This window comes from Embiotoca jacksoni, unplaced genomic scaffold, assembly GCF_022577435.1.
Source record: "Embiotoca jacksoni isolate LCO1_2020_lvr unplaced genomic scaffold, fEmbJac1.0.p SCAF_14, whole genome shotgun sequence".
Taxonomy (NCBI): Eukaryota; Metazoa; Chordata; class Actinopteri; family Embiotocidae; genus Embiotoca; species Embiotoca jacksoni.
This window is the reverse complement of record NW_027185274.1, coordinates 15,199,115-15,213,946: the sequence shown is the minus strand read 5'-3', so window position 1 is coordinate 15,213,946 and position 14,832 is coordinate 15,199,115. Positions and strand designations below refer to the sequence as shown.

The window sequence follows — 14,832 nt, the reverse complement described above, 5'->3', positions numbered from 1 at the left end:
TTCCACAACAGAACACACACACACACACTCAGTCTCTCAATTTGGGTTTCACTATTTATTTTCTCGAAGACAACCTATCCTGTAGCCTCGCTCCCAAAAAAAGGATTTTGGGCAAACCACCTTTTGTTTTTTTTCTTCCAGATCTTACTTGTCGATTTGAAACCACGTTTGCTAACAAGGAATGCTGCAAAAAAAAAAAAAAAAAAAAAAAAAAAAAAAAAATACCCCTATGTTCAACAGAAGGTTTATGAGCACAATGTGTAATCATTACTACAGTGTTTGAAGTTAACACAAAAAAAAAAAAAAAAAAAAAAAAAATGAAAGAGGGTAAGCTTGTACACCTAGCCGGTAGAGGAGGAGGGGTATGGGGGGCCGAGGACTCTGCAAGGTACTAAAGTTACAGCAAACCTCTTCACGGGTTTTATTTATTATTCAGGAAATCCCACAGAGAACAACTCCGGTCTGACATGTGGGACACCCTTTGACCTTGAGAAAAGGGAAATTAAATCCCCCCCCTCCCCCTCCCTTAGTCTAGCTGAGATACATTAGCAGATTCATTACTGCTGCTCCTGAAATAAAGTCATTATTTTCTCAAGTATCACTAAAAAGCATCATTGGATTACTCTAGAAAGACAATAAAGATTGTGGTTGAGTGATGCATATTGTAGAGGTTGTCGGCAGGTCAAAACCTATGAAACCCGCCAACATACCTTCAGATAGACTTCAGGCCTCACTTTGCAATACATGTGCAAAAACCATACAGATTATTTAGCAAATCAGACACTAGTGAGTAAGGGGAGAGGAAATATGAAACATTTAAGCACAGTTTTACTTAAAATGAAAATTACACTGTATCCACAGCCTAAGGAAACTAAAATATCCTAAAAATAACTGTGCTATAGTTTAGTACATGCAAAGGTTATGATTCACAATCCTACGTGAAATGGCCATCGTTCTCTTCTCCCTCGGTGATAATCAAAGCTATGGCAACATTTCTGCAAAGCAGTGATTTTGCTGTAAGTTGAAGGAAAAATAAAATAAAATAATGGAAGAGTTACAAGGGGAGCAGGTCATTTGGTTGATTATAGTGATGGTGTCAGAATTTCACAGCATCAAGCTCATGTCTGGTGCGAGTTAGGTGTGAGGATGGAATACGATCGTCATCAAATCACCTTTACAGAAGCGGTGAAACTAAAAGCTGCAAATAAAATTAAAAAAAAAAAAAAAAATCATAAAAAAAAGGAACACACTGGAGGCAAAAAAGAAAAGCCCAAAAAGCCACCGAATGCATCTTAACACAATGCACTGCTGCTCCACACCTGCCATTAACAATGTCCAGTGTCTATTAATACTAACTTAATTCAAAAAAAAAAAAAAAAAGGAAAAAAAAAAAAGAAGAAGAATCCTTGTGATGACGATGATTTTTTTTTTCTTTTTCATATCCAAAGTTCTTCCTTTCAGGGATTTGAGGGTCGGCCTCTCTCCAAGGCAGAATTTCTTTCCTGAAACCTTTCGCTAACCTCATTGTTGCGTTTTCTCATTTTTGTTTCTCTTCAGATGTTGTCTTTGTATCTTTTTCCCGTCTCTGCATGCGTTCTTCTCACCAGTCTCGCACACTCCCAGTCACGCACGCAGCCAAGCACACACAACTCATCCGTCCATTCTCTCGCACATGCGACACACGCGCAGCCGGACTCCTGGCCCCGGCCCACCAGGGGGGGAGAGGATGGTTGCCCCGTCGGGGCGTCTCGTCGGAGGAGATGAACCTGGCTCCTCAGCATTGAGTCCAGACATTCGTACACAATGGGTCCATTCACACACACATGTCTGATAGCGTGGCCGATTGGGGGGAGGGGCACGTCGAGGGCGGTGCCCTCTCGGAGTCGGAGGACCGCGGGATTGTGATAGTTCGTGGTTCATCTCAGTTCATAATCATAGTTATATTCATTTCTGCATTTTGCTGTGTTGTAATACTTCAAGAGCTCTTGATTTCTTATTTTTTTTTTTTTTTTTTTTCCGAAAGTCCTTGGTTCTCCCTGGGCAGACATCGAGTTGTTGTTTTTTGTTGTTGTTGTTGTCATTTGAAGTAGGTTTCCGAAGACGACAGCTCCAATAACGCGGAAGTTATATCGGCATGTCTCTCGACGCATTCGATGTAGATGTTTTGCTTTTTTTGCAACATGTAGCCACTCATTCTCACTCGCATCCACTCGCCATCTCAAACTTCATTTGGGCTGGTTCCCCTGGAATGCCAAATGAAATCCACATATTTTTCTCTCACATAAGATGCAGCCATGGATCCCACGAGCCAAGCACAATGGATCAAATTTCTCACACTCGCTCTCTCTCGCTCTTTCTCTCCTAATTTTTTTTATGTTGAACAGAGTGCTGCATCGTGAACAAAACTCCAGAATACCCCAGATGCCGTCTAGAACTGGAATCCCTCGGCTGGCACGTTGGCTGAGTTAAAGCCGTAAGTCCCGCCCTGGATGGCCTCTGGGACCAGGCTGGTGTCTTCCTCAATCTGAGGGACAGACAAGGTGACAGGGCATCAACACTGTGCAGCGGACGAGGCCGTAAGAGCAAAACGCCGGCGCCGCTCAAATACCGTCGTAAAGAAAAGCGCGCGTCCGCGGTCCCACGGCTGTCGGGGGACTTTTTAAATTAAGTGGCTAAAAGTAAGGCGACAGGAAACTGCTAATATAACTTTCTTGAAACTGAACGTTTTCTATGCTGGAAAATAGCACTACTTAACAGTTACTTTGCCGTTTTAAAGCTAAATAATTAACAAATAAAATAATGACTCGCTAAATGTAAAGCGCATGTAACCTCAGAGTAACTTACATCATCAGAGGAGAAGAACTGATCAATAATTTCATATGCCAATTTGTAGATATCTTCATTTTCATGATTCTGCAGTTGCTCCACTTTTTCCAAACCTGCGGGACAAAAAGATCAGATTGGAGAAGACGTTAACACCTGATGTTAACAAGTAAAAACAACAACAACAACAACACAAGAAACGTGATGAAACCTCGACCTACCTCCACACTCCTCAATGAGATTAGCAATAGTTTCCGCCTCATCGTCGGCCATCTTGAGGATATTGCTGAGGCCATCGAGAACAACCTGCACGACTTGAGCGTCCTTCACTGTGAGCAGGTTGCAGAACGGAGGGATCACCTGCTTCTCGATGAGGTGCGCCACCTGTGGACAGCAGAGAGACAACGGTGTGCTGTGTGTCGCTAATCTCGCATGTTAAGAGCCGCGCAAACGCAGACGGGGGGAGACGGGAGTTATTCAAATGATACGGAGCATTTGCGGTTCGACCTGCTTTTAATCAAATGTAAACAACGTTGACGTCTGTTCGCATTTCTTCATACACGTGTCATGACTTGGACTGCGTTTGGTAAGGGAAGGTGGCCTGCAGCAAGGCACCGAGTTCACATGTACGAAGGAACCTCAGGGAGATGCTTACCTGATCTTTCCTTCCACTTATTGTCAGGTTACTGATGGCCCAGGCTGCTTCCTTCTGAGTGCCGAAGTCACCCTGAAACGTACGCATTCAATGTAAGCGACGCATATTTCCGATGTTCTCTCCGAAAAAAATAACGGGACGCGATCCTCCTGGAACAGATACAAACCTTGTCGAGCAGGTGAATGATCATGGGAACGAGCTTGGCGTCGATGACGGCCTGCACCTGTTGCTGGTTCCCTGCAGTGATGTTGGACAGGAACCACACTGCCTCCTTCAGGGCAAAAAGCACAAACACAGCCGTCAGTAACGGTTTTCTAAAGAGGAGACGGGGACAGTTGCGGCGCAGATGTTCAGTTTTTTGTTTTTTTTTATCCGAAGCGAGGTTCGCTCCTGCGGCCCAAGGACTGAAACACAAGAGCTGGATCAGAATCCAGAGGTCCACCCAGAGTTTGGACCTCTGGTAGAGACGGCGTGCTGCGGGCGGGGAGGAGGGGCGACTTTGAGGCTCTAATCATCGTCCAGTCACAAACGGAGGCCTCGTTTTAGAAGTGACTGGTCTCAGATGCACTCCGATATCAGCAGAGACACTTGTCATGTCTTCAGCACCCTTTTCTCCACCAACCCGCGGTTTAACACATTCACATCCACACATACTACTACCCCCCCCCCCCTCCCCACCCCCTCCCCACCACCTCCCAATCTATCTTACTAACTATAAGTAGCCGGCTGCTGACGTCTTCTTCGTCCTCGCGGTTCTCCAGGTGGTGAATTCCTATTATTATCTATCTGTCCCATCTATTACATTTCACACGACATTCACACTTGCACCAAGTCTCTGATTTCATCACTTCCAGACAACTGATGTAGCAGTTACAGATCACCAGTGTGTGTGTGTGTTGAGGAAGAAGATGGAGAAGGCTACCTTGTTGATTTTCTCCTTCGGGTGAGTGAGGAGTGCAGGGAAGTGGCTGAGGGCGTCACAGTTGAGCACCACCTGGGTCTGCTCATCGGTGCCGGTCACTATGTTCCCAACGGCCCTCAGGGCAGCGGTCTGCATGTGGAGAGGAAGTTTAAAAATACTTGGATGACAAAGACATATTTCGTGAATTCCTTTCTAGGAACTCAAGGATGTTTGTCAGCACAAAGCCAAAACTCAGAAAACAAGTTTTACCGGACGTGTTTAGAAGTAAAAACAGTCGCAGTGAGGAAAAAAAAGAATTCAAAAACAAATCAAACTTCTTTGAAGCAGATTTGAAAGGCTTCACTATTAGCACTTTTTATTGTTTCCAGTGTTGTTATATTCTAGCATTGTAATGAGCATCATTAGAACACAAGTGGTTGTGATGTTATGAATTATAATCACGACATGATGTTGGTTTATTCTTCCGCAACTTCTTCAGAAATGTGTTTTTAAGATGAGTTCCAATTATCCCGAGAAGCACCCGTCTCTCCTCCATACCTGAACTTTGACCTCCTGGTGACTGAGCAGAGGCACCAGGTGAGGGACAATGCCAGAGTCGATGACCATTTGGATCTGCTCGTTCCCAGCGTCCGTCAGGTAGGACAAAGCCCACACGGTGTCTACCAAGATCTGGAGGCAGCAAAACACCAAAACATCCAAATAAATACATTTCCCTCTCTTCATTAGACGGTGATGACCGAGCATCTGGGACTATAACGTTGCTCCTAGTTTAGTAGTGCCGAGGCCCTGCAGCCTGCTTAAATGCTGTGTACTTACACTGACATCAGTGTGGTGGATCAGCACGCAGAGTGCCGGCAGGATCTGAGCAAACAAAAAGACCAGCGCCATTAGATGGGAGAAAATAACAAAGAACACGCAGGAAAGATCTAACGTGATCAATAAAATTGGTTCATGGCTGCAAAATTAGCCACGCTGACATTACTTTAATATCTTTATTCATTTTAACATTTAACTGCAACACACAAAATGTGCCCTCCTTAGGTAGACCACCACGGCGCTCTAATCCTGTCTGGATGTGGGAGGCCAACAAATAAACCCATCTTACTCTTTGATCTCAAGAACGGCATGAAGTCATTCACAGCAGCCCAAAACCAAAATGGACTATTTCTTAAAGAAACACTTCACTCTGGAAACAATTCTGTGGTTTCTGGAGGGTTGTTCAACGTCTGTGTAAAGCTTAACGGCAACCTTAAAAACAAACAAACAACAACAACAACAACAACAACAGCAGCTCGAATTGGCTCAGTTGACTGAGGGTTCTTCGACTGATTGATTTTTAGGAGACAAACCCAACCTTCAGCATTTCAAACTCACTTTTTAGGACAACTTATTTCTAAACTGTAAGAGCTGAAGGAGACACCGAGGCCCAGAGGAGCTGTGAGTCAGAAGGAATGGATTCCTCACAGACTTCCCACCCATGCATACACAAACAGAGCCACCGAAATAACACCCGACACTCTCAATGGTCTCGTATGCACTCGCACTCACACTCGCACTCACCTCCTGGATGGTCTCCATGGGGGGTGGAGGGTCCTTGTGACGGCACAGGTTGACCATGACCCAGGTGACATTGCGGAGGAAGGTGATGGGGATGGAGGGACTGATGAATGAGAGCAGGGGCTTGACCACACCCAAGCTGATCACATAGTCTCTGCACTGAGGACCATCACCTGGACAGAACACACACACACAGAGTTCATACTGCCCTCGGTCTTTTTTTTTTTTTTTTTAAATTTCTAACACACTGATGTTCACAACAACTCACCTATGATGTTGCCCAGAGCCCAGACGGCCTGTTCACACACATTCTGGTGAGGAGAGTGAAGCAGCCTCAAGAACAGTGGCACAGCATCTACACAAAGGAAACAGATTAAAGTGAACATGAACCAATGGCCGAACAAACTAACACCTGTACAAGAAAACCATAACTAAGAGGGAGAATCATGCCTGTCTTGAATACAGATGAAATACGCTTCATTCAAGAATTCACAGCCAGAGATTCCTAAACTCTGATGTCATGTATTGTCAAGATTAATAATCGTTACGTTCAATAATTTCATCGATTCAATTGCACTATTTTCCAGCTTCTGGTGAAGAAGAAATCACGCTGTGGTTCGTGATTCCCTGCGACAAACAAAAATTGACATGAAGGAGGCAGCTTTGTTAAGAAAGGAAATATGCCTTGGACCATTGTGACAAGTGGGAAACAAAGACTCGCACAATGTTGCCAAAGATTCTATACCTTGTTAAATATATCAACCAGGGGATGTAAATATAAATCTATAGTTTATCACGGCATTCAAAAAGCATCTCAGGACCGTTCCTGTGGCGCATGAATGCAGTACGACACGGTGATGTGCATGGAGCAGGGGAAGCAAGAACTATTGCAAGTATTTAAAGTTACGTCGCTTGGTCACCATCAGCACCCGAGTTACGTGTTTTTGTCACCGTCCGTACGTGCGCGTGAAACTTAAGCAGAGAGCGAACATCAAATTTTGTGGCAAATTTCTGGGGAGCAGAAAGAAGTTGCAGAGAGACAAATCTGGTGAGTGGTGGCCGTGGGGAGCTGCAATTGTGTTGTTGAGAGAGGTGAGAAACTTGTGGGAGGGAGTTGTTATGTCTGAGAATATAACTGCCGCTGCGCCACAGTTCAGGTCCTTTGCGCCGAATGTTTTCCCTCAGATGCTTCATAACGTCGCAGCTGAACTCGCTGCTGACAGTCTGACCCCCGGGGTCAGAATTCACGATGCACGACCCCGTGAACATCAAAAACCCCACCTGGTTGCTCCTGACCTGAAGCACCTTTTTCAGTTTTGAACAGTGACCCTCTTCAAAACGCAAATGTCACTCAAACCACCTGGCCCGGCTTATTGCTTCATAGCTGTAGGCTTTATGAAGCATTTCAAGGGTCTCTTTTGCCGATTTCCTGAGTTTCACACAAAATCGTGTGTGCGCTCTCTGTTCAGGTCCAATACGCACAAACCGCTGGTGACAATAAGGTGTGTAACTCAGGTGCTGATCAAGATTGCTTGATATATCTTCCACCCGTTCCATACACGTTACCGTGCTACGTCTCGGTCGTATGTAACAGGAACGGTCTCTTTTTGTTTGCACCTCATAAGCAAAAAAAAAAAATAACGCCGCGGCCGCAAATGGTGCATCACAACAAACAATCCGTTTCTCAAAAGCAAAAGGTGCAGTTTTACCGTTTCATAACAATCTAACAAACAAATCAATACATAAACTCCCGCTTTAAACGTCACACCGCACTAACCAAGATAGATACATAAAAGAGAAAAGAGATTGAGATAAAAAAAAAAAACGAAGGAAGGCACTTACTGGACTGGACCACGGCCTGGGTCTGCTCTGAGGTACCCGACGCTATGTTGGTTAGAGCCCAGGCGGCCTCAAACTGGAGAGACGGGCTGCGGAAAGGTGGAAGGTGGGTGAAGGCAGCAGAGGCAGTGGGTAGAAAGACATGAGTGTGATTGGCCAGGGGTGTTAAACAGTAAAAGCATGCTGATGAGTCATTTTATGTACTGCCATTCCTGGAAGGTGAAAACTAGAACACATTTACATAACTTCCAACACTGTTCAGATGCAGGCAGGGGTAAAAAAAAAAAAAAAAAACAACCTGCCGGCTCATTAGCATAACTTTGAACATACACTCAACATGATCAGCTAAAGAGGCGAACTTGGACTATAATTACCGAACGTGAAAAACACTGATTCGCTGCTACACGCGGACACAGAATTAGAGGCTGCTTACTTGTCATCTCTGTCCAGGCAGTGGACCAGTATAGGAAGGATCCCAGACTTAATCAGGTCATCTATGGGAGGATTACGGTCACTGGACAACAACTTCCTACAAAAAAAAAAAAAAAAAAGAGGAAACAAAAGCCCATTACACACACTCACCCTCATGCAGCTTTACTGACACCAACAAAGAGAGTGACGTTCACATACACGCACACAGCTAAAGAATGTGAAGTCTTAACAAAATGCAAGTCAATCACAGTGACTGTAACGACTGGAGAATTCACCCCGCACAACACCTAACACCCACATTACATCAGCCAGTGTCAGGATGAAGCAGCGGGATAAATAAACGTGTTTCATACATCCAGCCACATTATGCTGCACCTGACGCAAGTGCTAGAGGGCTACACGACTGAGCTGCAGTGCCATTTACAACCTCCATTAATTAGACGGGGCTGACGTGCTCTAAATCACAGCTGTCGAACAAACCTGGAAAAGCATTCAGCCCCTGAAATTGCAACACTGAAACTGTATTTTACAAGAGGCCATCAATTTAAAAAAAGAAGAAAAGAAAGCCTATTAGTATTGGTGCAGAATCAGTGGATTATACAGACGCACCAGATATGAATGATAATTACATTCAAACTGCTACCGTTAATAATGCAAAGAAAGATTCAAGGTGATGCAGCATCCGCGATGTTAACTCACTGTAAAAATAAAGTCTGGATGGCATGGACAGATGTAACATCATGATAATAGGGACGGCATTTTCTGCATCAATCAAGCAGATCGGATCCAGTCCAAGATTGTGTTTTGGAAAACTTAAATCCTTGAATATGTCCTTTTTTTGTTTTGTTTTTTACATTTCTGCTGTGAACCACAGTATGTGGTGTCACGAAGTGTCACTACATAAACAAACCGAGACCATAATCAATAATACTTGATTATTGGTTGGTCCTGGTGCGGACAGAGATGATGCAGGTGTGTGCTCTTACCTGGCAGCCTGAACGGCGCTCAGCTGGACGCCCTGGTTATCACTGGTGGCATTCTAGAAATCAACACAACAACATTTATAATAAACAACAACGTCTCCAGAGCTTGGACGTGTTCAAGTAGGGCAATATCAATTTACCACAAAACATCTGTGATGAGTGAGCTGAGACAACTTTCTATTTATTTATTAATCTAAATGAGAACCTTACAATACATTTAGTCTAGTTTGGAGGACTTGAGCCAATTCTGATGAATCATTAAGGGGATTTACACATTTCATACACACTACTACTAAAACTGGGTAAATGACAGGAAAAGCATTCAACTTACTTGTACTATTGCTTCAAGGGAGGTGTTTTGCTGAAAAGGAAAATTTGTAAGAAATTAGGCTACAAACATGCTTTGACAAACAGTATGTAAACCTTAATGTCAAGAATTACATTGATCAATGTTAAATCAATTATTTGGCAAAAAAAAAAAAAAAAGGACCCCTGCCAATTCCCATCAAACAGAAGTCACCGGAATATCCTGATAAGTTTGTACCGAGTGTATCGAGTGAGAGGGAGCACAACTGTTAGCTTCTTGCTTTTGCACATGAAAACTACTCATCTGGAGAAAATTCACCACAGTACCAGTGAAAACAGTGAGGGGAGGCTGGGGACAGACAAGAGCTATCGGGACAATGGAGGGACTTTCATTCTCACTTGAATCCATATGGTGTTGTGGTGTAACAGTGAACAAGCTGTCCACACGGACAATTCAACTTGACAATTTCCCAATTGGCAACCTCACCTGATGCCCTCAACAGGGAATACAGAGAAGATAGGCTTCCTCTGGTAGAGACCCGGAGTATCCCTTTGAATCAACAACTGACCAGGAATGTGGGCCTTATTGAATAACGTTGGCCAATACCTCTGATAAGCCAGCAGATTGCCTGTGAACCCTCAAATAAAGGGGGAGGGGAGCAGTAGACTTACAACATAAGTCAAACAGGAAAAACACAAAAACATTTTTTTTTTTAACCCAGCACAGAGATATGCTTGTTCTTGAAGTAGATTTATATTTGTGTATTTACATTCCATGACTGGGGGATGATTATGGAGATAACTCTTGACTAATAGAGATATTAAAAACACTGGTGACAAGAAGAAAAAGGAAGGCTGGGGGAGGATTTTGCAAACATGTAATATATCAAAAAACGGCAAATAAACTCCATCAAGCTCGAGACCAAATTGTTGTTTCGAACGAGGTAATCACAAAATGAGCAAAAAAGAAAGAAAGACATCGTTCTCAAGGCAACACAAACTGTTATTTTAAACCAACTGAAAACACTCACACAGTGGTCGTTGGTTTGTTAAGTATTTAAACTAGATTGGCCAGAACACTTTCCACAAAAGCCCCTCTTGCAGGGAGTCAGAGTAGTGTGTCATTGTTGATGTATTGCTAGGCAGCCCTCTCACCAGCATGCGGTAGTTACAGTGATTGAATCTCTGAACTGCTGAGTGGCCATTTTAATCCAGCAATGCCACCAAACCCTCAGACATTTATAGAAAGCAGGGTTCTTGATTGATCTGTATAATGTGACGTTCTTGGTCTAAGCCATGTAGTCCTGATGTGTGCCGGCGCTGCATGTATTAAAAGGATGACTAACGGGACACTTCACGTTGAGTTTCTGGGGTGCTCAGTTCTAAATTTGAGCTCAACAATGAGTTGCGCATGTTTCCACAATAACGCGTCAAACTAATAGCTTATCACTCATGGTAAGATTTTAACTAAACTGAAAATAAGGTATGGCGTTAAAAAGGCCAATGCTGACGGCCGGAAATTTAAAGAAAAGAAATCAACTAAGTGTCTCAGTGAGGCGTTGGGCCACCACAGCTTCAGTCCTGTGTTCCCAAGTAATCCATTGTTGCTGTCGATCCACCTTCTCTTATCTAATAGAAGTGACGTTTTCTGTCTGTTCATCTCACTGTAATCATTTTTTATTGCAGCAAAGTGGGATTGTCAAACAGACATACTGTCCAGCACTGTCATATAAAAACCTCTAAAATGTTGGACGCACCTGACAAAATATTCTAATCCACAACAACATTATCACCACCACTCCGCCTCCCCAGATTTGTCTGCCTGCAACTTCTCTGTTCTCCAAAAATTCAACCCAAACTTTGATATGGACTCTCTGCTTAAGTTTCAGGACCTTGGTGACAGCAGGCGTACCAGTGGTCATAAAAACACGTGTAACACAGGTGCTTATGCTGATCAAGTGACAAAACTGGGAATACTTACTCATGAAGGTTATAGCTTCCTTTTGCTGGATGCTGTGTGCAAACTTGTTGGTCCACCCTTGGTTTCTGTATCAATCCCCCCCCACACCTTAATTACCTCATCAATGATTGTACAAGTCTCTGTGGCTCCACTGGAAGGGTAAGAATTTGGGTCTTATTTTAAGAAAATCAGACCAGCATTCAAAAAGACGAACTTTATGTTTGTTTACACTCCTGCCACATCCCAACCGGCATAAAAGGTAAGGAGAACGAAAGAGGCGGCATCACGTGGATAAAATGTCAGCAGGTCCTAAACCTCTGGAGTGTTAAACCGGTGAGATGAACCTAATGTGCAAAACACCAAACAGGCACATCAGCCTCTTTGTGCCACTGCATCAACAGTGACTTGCACGAGCTCCACAACTCTCTAAACATAGAACTACATTGACGTGATTTCCTGGTGCCAGGGGAACATTTGGGTGGAAGATACACAACCGTACCGATCTGAAATCTCCGTCGACATCAGAGTCCTCACAGGTGTCCTCATGGGGCACATTTCTCCTCTTCAGAAGGTGCTCATCTCTTTTGTTCTGTCATGGAGAGAACACAAACATTACCTCATGCATATTCCTGCAGAATATCCTGATCACTGCAAGGTAAACGCAGGACATTTCAGTGCATTATGTCAAATAAGATGCAGATTAAAGATCAGGAGATTACTTCATGCAAGTCAAAGTCATTGTGTATTTGTAGTTTCTGGGACGAGACAATAAAAACGTGATTACCTTTCTGAGTTCCACCACTACCTCAGTCCTCTGTCTTCTCATAGTCTGTGGGAAAGATAGCATATCAACATTACACAAAAGGGAACTTTAATCCCAAGAGAGGAACACCCACCTCGGGTCAAATAGTGCCACCGTATATAATCGGGGCCCAGATAGTGAGACTGGACCTGATCAGGGAGCCGTCATACTCGAAGCATAAAGCCAACAGCCTGACAACGATGCATATGACAGCACCCAAACACACCGAGCAGGACTCTGACCTAACGTGACTCAGCTTCAGTTACGGCAAAACCATCTGATATGACTCAACCAGACGGCTAACCCTCATCTTACTTGACATAAACGAGTCTGTGTTCACCTTCTGCACTTAGCTGCCATTTTATTCACCAAGATCCTGGAGACTGAAGTGTGTTAGTACCGGTGGACCTGACGAGGACATCCAAGAGCCTGAACACAACCTCCACGACGGGAACAAGTACCGCGGGGGGGTGGGGGGGGTTGTTGTACTTTACAGACGGGGCATAATTGCGGTATATGATTTATAAATTAATTAATTAATTAAAAAAAAAAAAAAAATTTAAAGAAAAAGGGGAGTTTTTGGTTGCAGTCAGAGCCGGTGACAGGGTGAGGCTGTGTTTCATCACGTAGACCTCCACCATCGCAACCAGGTTCAAGTTATGACCACGTAGCTGCACAACAACTCGTGTCTGTAGAGGCCCTCGCCTGTCGCCGCATCCGACGGACTCGTCCGACAGGATGTACGAGTGTGTCCCGCTTACGTAAGGCTGCCTTAAAAAAAACAAAAAAACAACCAAAAAAAACCCCCAACACAATACGGAACCACCTGCCGAGGTGAACGACACCTGGACACATCGGCAGCTCACGAGGAGCTTTGATCTGTCCGTCGCGTTAAACGACGTCGTCGTCAAAGTTGGTGTCGTGTCGGTGGAGCAGGAAAACGAGAAATACATACATACATACATACATAAATAAATAAATAAAAAGATCATTAAGCCTCGATTTAAGACGCGGGTAAACTCGCCATCTACGAGGGCCGACTGGTTTCCGCCATTGTTTTTTTGGTGATATAAAGACGGGGGATGGGTGGACCTGCAGCCGCCGAGGCTTCGGCTAGCGCGCAGGAGGTTTTAGCGAGCTGCGGCGTCAAAGATGCCGCGAATCTGCCGCCACGTCGGGGCTTGGCAATCACGTAGATGGGTCCTCCAGACAACACGAAAGTTGACGCCGCGTACTTTTTACGTGGAGAATAATCATTTTATTCGCCAACACACCGAGTTAAACTGATCCGGCGGGTGCTTTAGCATTTCCCCCCCCCCCTCCTCCTCCCGCCTCCCCCCCCCCCCCCCAACCGCGGGCCTGGTTAGCAACCCAGCTAGCCTAGCACGTCTTTTCCGACATGTTTTTTAAAAAACAAAAAACAAAACGCGGTCTTCTGGTGTAACGAAACCAGCGGAGAGAACGACGGAGGAGCGGTGGTGGCAGGTGGTGGAGGACGGAGGGAGAGAAAACTCCCCTACCCGAGGCCGAGCCGTCTACGAAGCGGGGCGGCGTGCGAAGGCCTTCGGGTCGGGAGGCTGCGGGCGCAAAGTTCCCGACGGTGGAAATTTAGAAACGACGTCACAGCAAAACCGAGAAGGCGAAGCCGGCCGAGAGGCGCGGAGCGGCGGGCGGCGAGGAAAAGAAGCGAGGAGAGGTCCTCGACACCGATCTGCGTAACTTTTACCTCCAAATCACGGCCTTTATTCTTGAAATTCTTCAGCCGCTGGTTGTCCAGTTTCTCGTTGTCGGCCATGGTAGCAGCTCCGGTGTCGTTAAATACAGCTCTGCTCGTGGATTTTTTTTTTTTTTTTTTTTTTTTTTTTTTTTTTTTTTTTGTAGCTCGTTAGCTGCTCCCCCCCCCTTTTTCTTTTTTTTTTTTTCTCTCTTCTGGTTCCGTTTTCTCACTTCGCCTTTCGTTAGCGGACTATTTTTTTGCTGCTCTGTCCGCGGTGCATACTGGGAATGCCGGTGGTGGAGGGCAGCCTTGCTCTGGCGTAGAGGAAGGGTGGGGAAATCCCCCTCGCTGTCATTGGCTTCTCTGCTCACGTCCATCTACAGGGCACACCACATAACACACACGCACACACACACGCGCACACGCATTTAATCATAATCTTTAATTAATTTTTCATATACATTGGGGGTGTTTTATACACGGGTAGAAATAAATTTAACTACTGAAGTAGGTCTATTGCACTCAATACTGGAGTACTTTTTTTTTCTTTAAATGACTATTTCCACTTAATACCACGAAATCTCTGTTTCACTCAGCCTCATTTTACACCTACACTTACTTTGCAAATTAAGTTTTTACTTTTATATATATATATATATATATATATATTTTTTTTTTTTTTTTTTTTTTAATTTTTTTTTTTTTTTTTTTTACTGTAAACGAAATAGTACATCAACAAGGTTGCGTTACCAACTAGACAAAACATGGAATTACCCCAAATTCACAAATGTTCACTGATTTTTTTTTCATAATTTGATCAAGTATAATTACATTTT

General features: G+C 44.2%; 1 protein-coding gene across 1 annotated transcript; it reads right to left on the bottom strand.

The window, feature by feature from the left end:
- Positions 1-36: 36 nt before the first annotated feature.
- On the bottom strand, positions 37-14,302 carry kpna4 (karyopherin alpha 4 (importin alpha 3)). The gene is made up of 17 exons (XM_069148219.1): positions 14,006-14,302; positions 12,262-12,306; positions 11,977-12,066; positions 9,543-9,572; positions 9,215-9,267; positions 8,230-8,325; positions 7,800-7,885; positions 6,226-6,312; positions 5,961-6,130; positions 5,217-5,261; positions 4,938-5,069; positions 4,401-4,529; positions 3,645-3,749; positions 3,479-3,550; positions 3,045-3,207; positions 2,845-2,939; positions 37-2,524 (listed from the first exon to the last, which is right to left on the bottom strand). Exons 1-17 carry the CDS (start codon positions 14,072-14,074, stop codon positions 2,429-2,431), a joined length of 1,563 nt encoding a protein of 520 aa, XP_069004320.1. The 5' UTR covers positions 14,075-14,302; the 3' UTR covers positions 37-2,428.
- Positions 14,303-14,832: the final 530 nt, after the last annotated feature.

What these genes read in the sequence shown, in the direction of transcription:
- kpna4 (XM_069148219.1), bottom strand. Translation starts at nt 14,074, where the DNA reads ATGGCCGACAACGAGAAACTGGACAACCAGCGGCTGAAGAATTTCAAG. An exon ending in TAGTGGTGGAACTCAGAAAG is followed by an intron (nt 12,067 to 12,261) that starts GTAATCACGTTT and finishes TCTCCATGACAG; the next exon opens with AACAAAAGAGATGAGCACCT. An exon ending in TCATTCACCTGCTCGACAAG is followed by an intron (nt 3,551 to 3,644) that starts GTTTGTATCTGT and finishes CGTACGTTTCAG; the next exon opens with GGTGACTTCGGCACTCAGAA.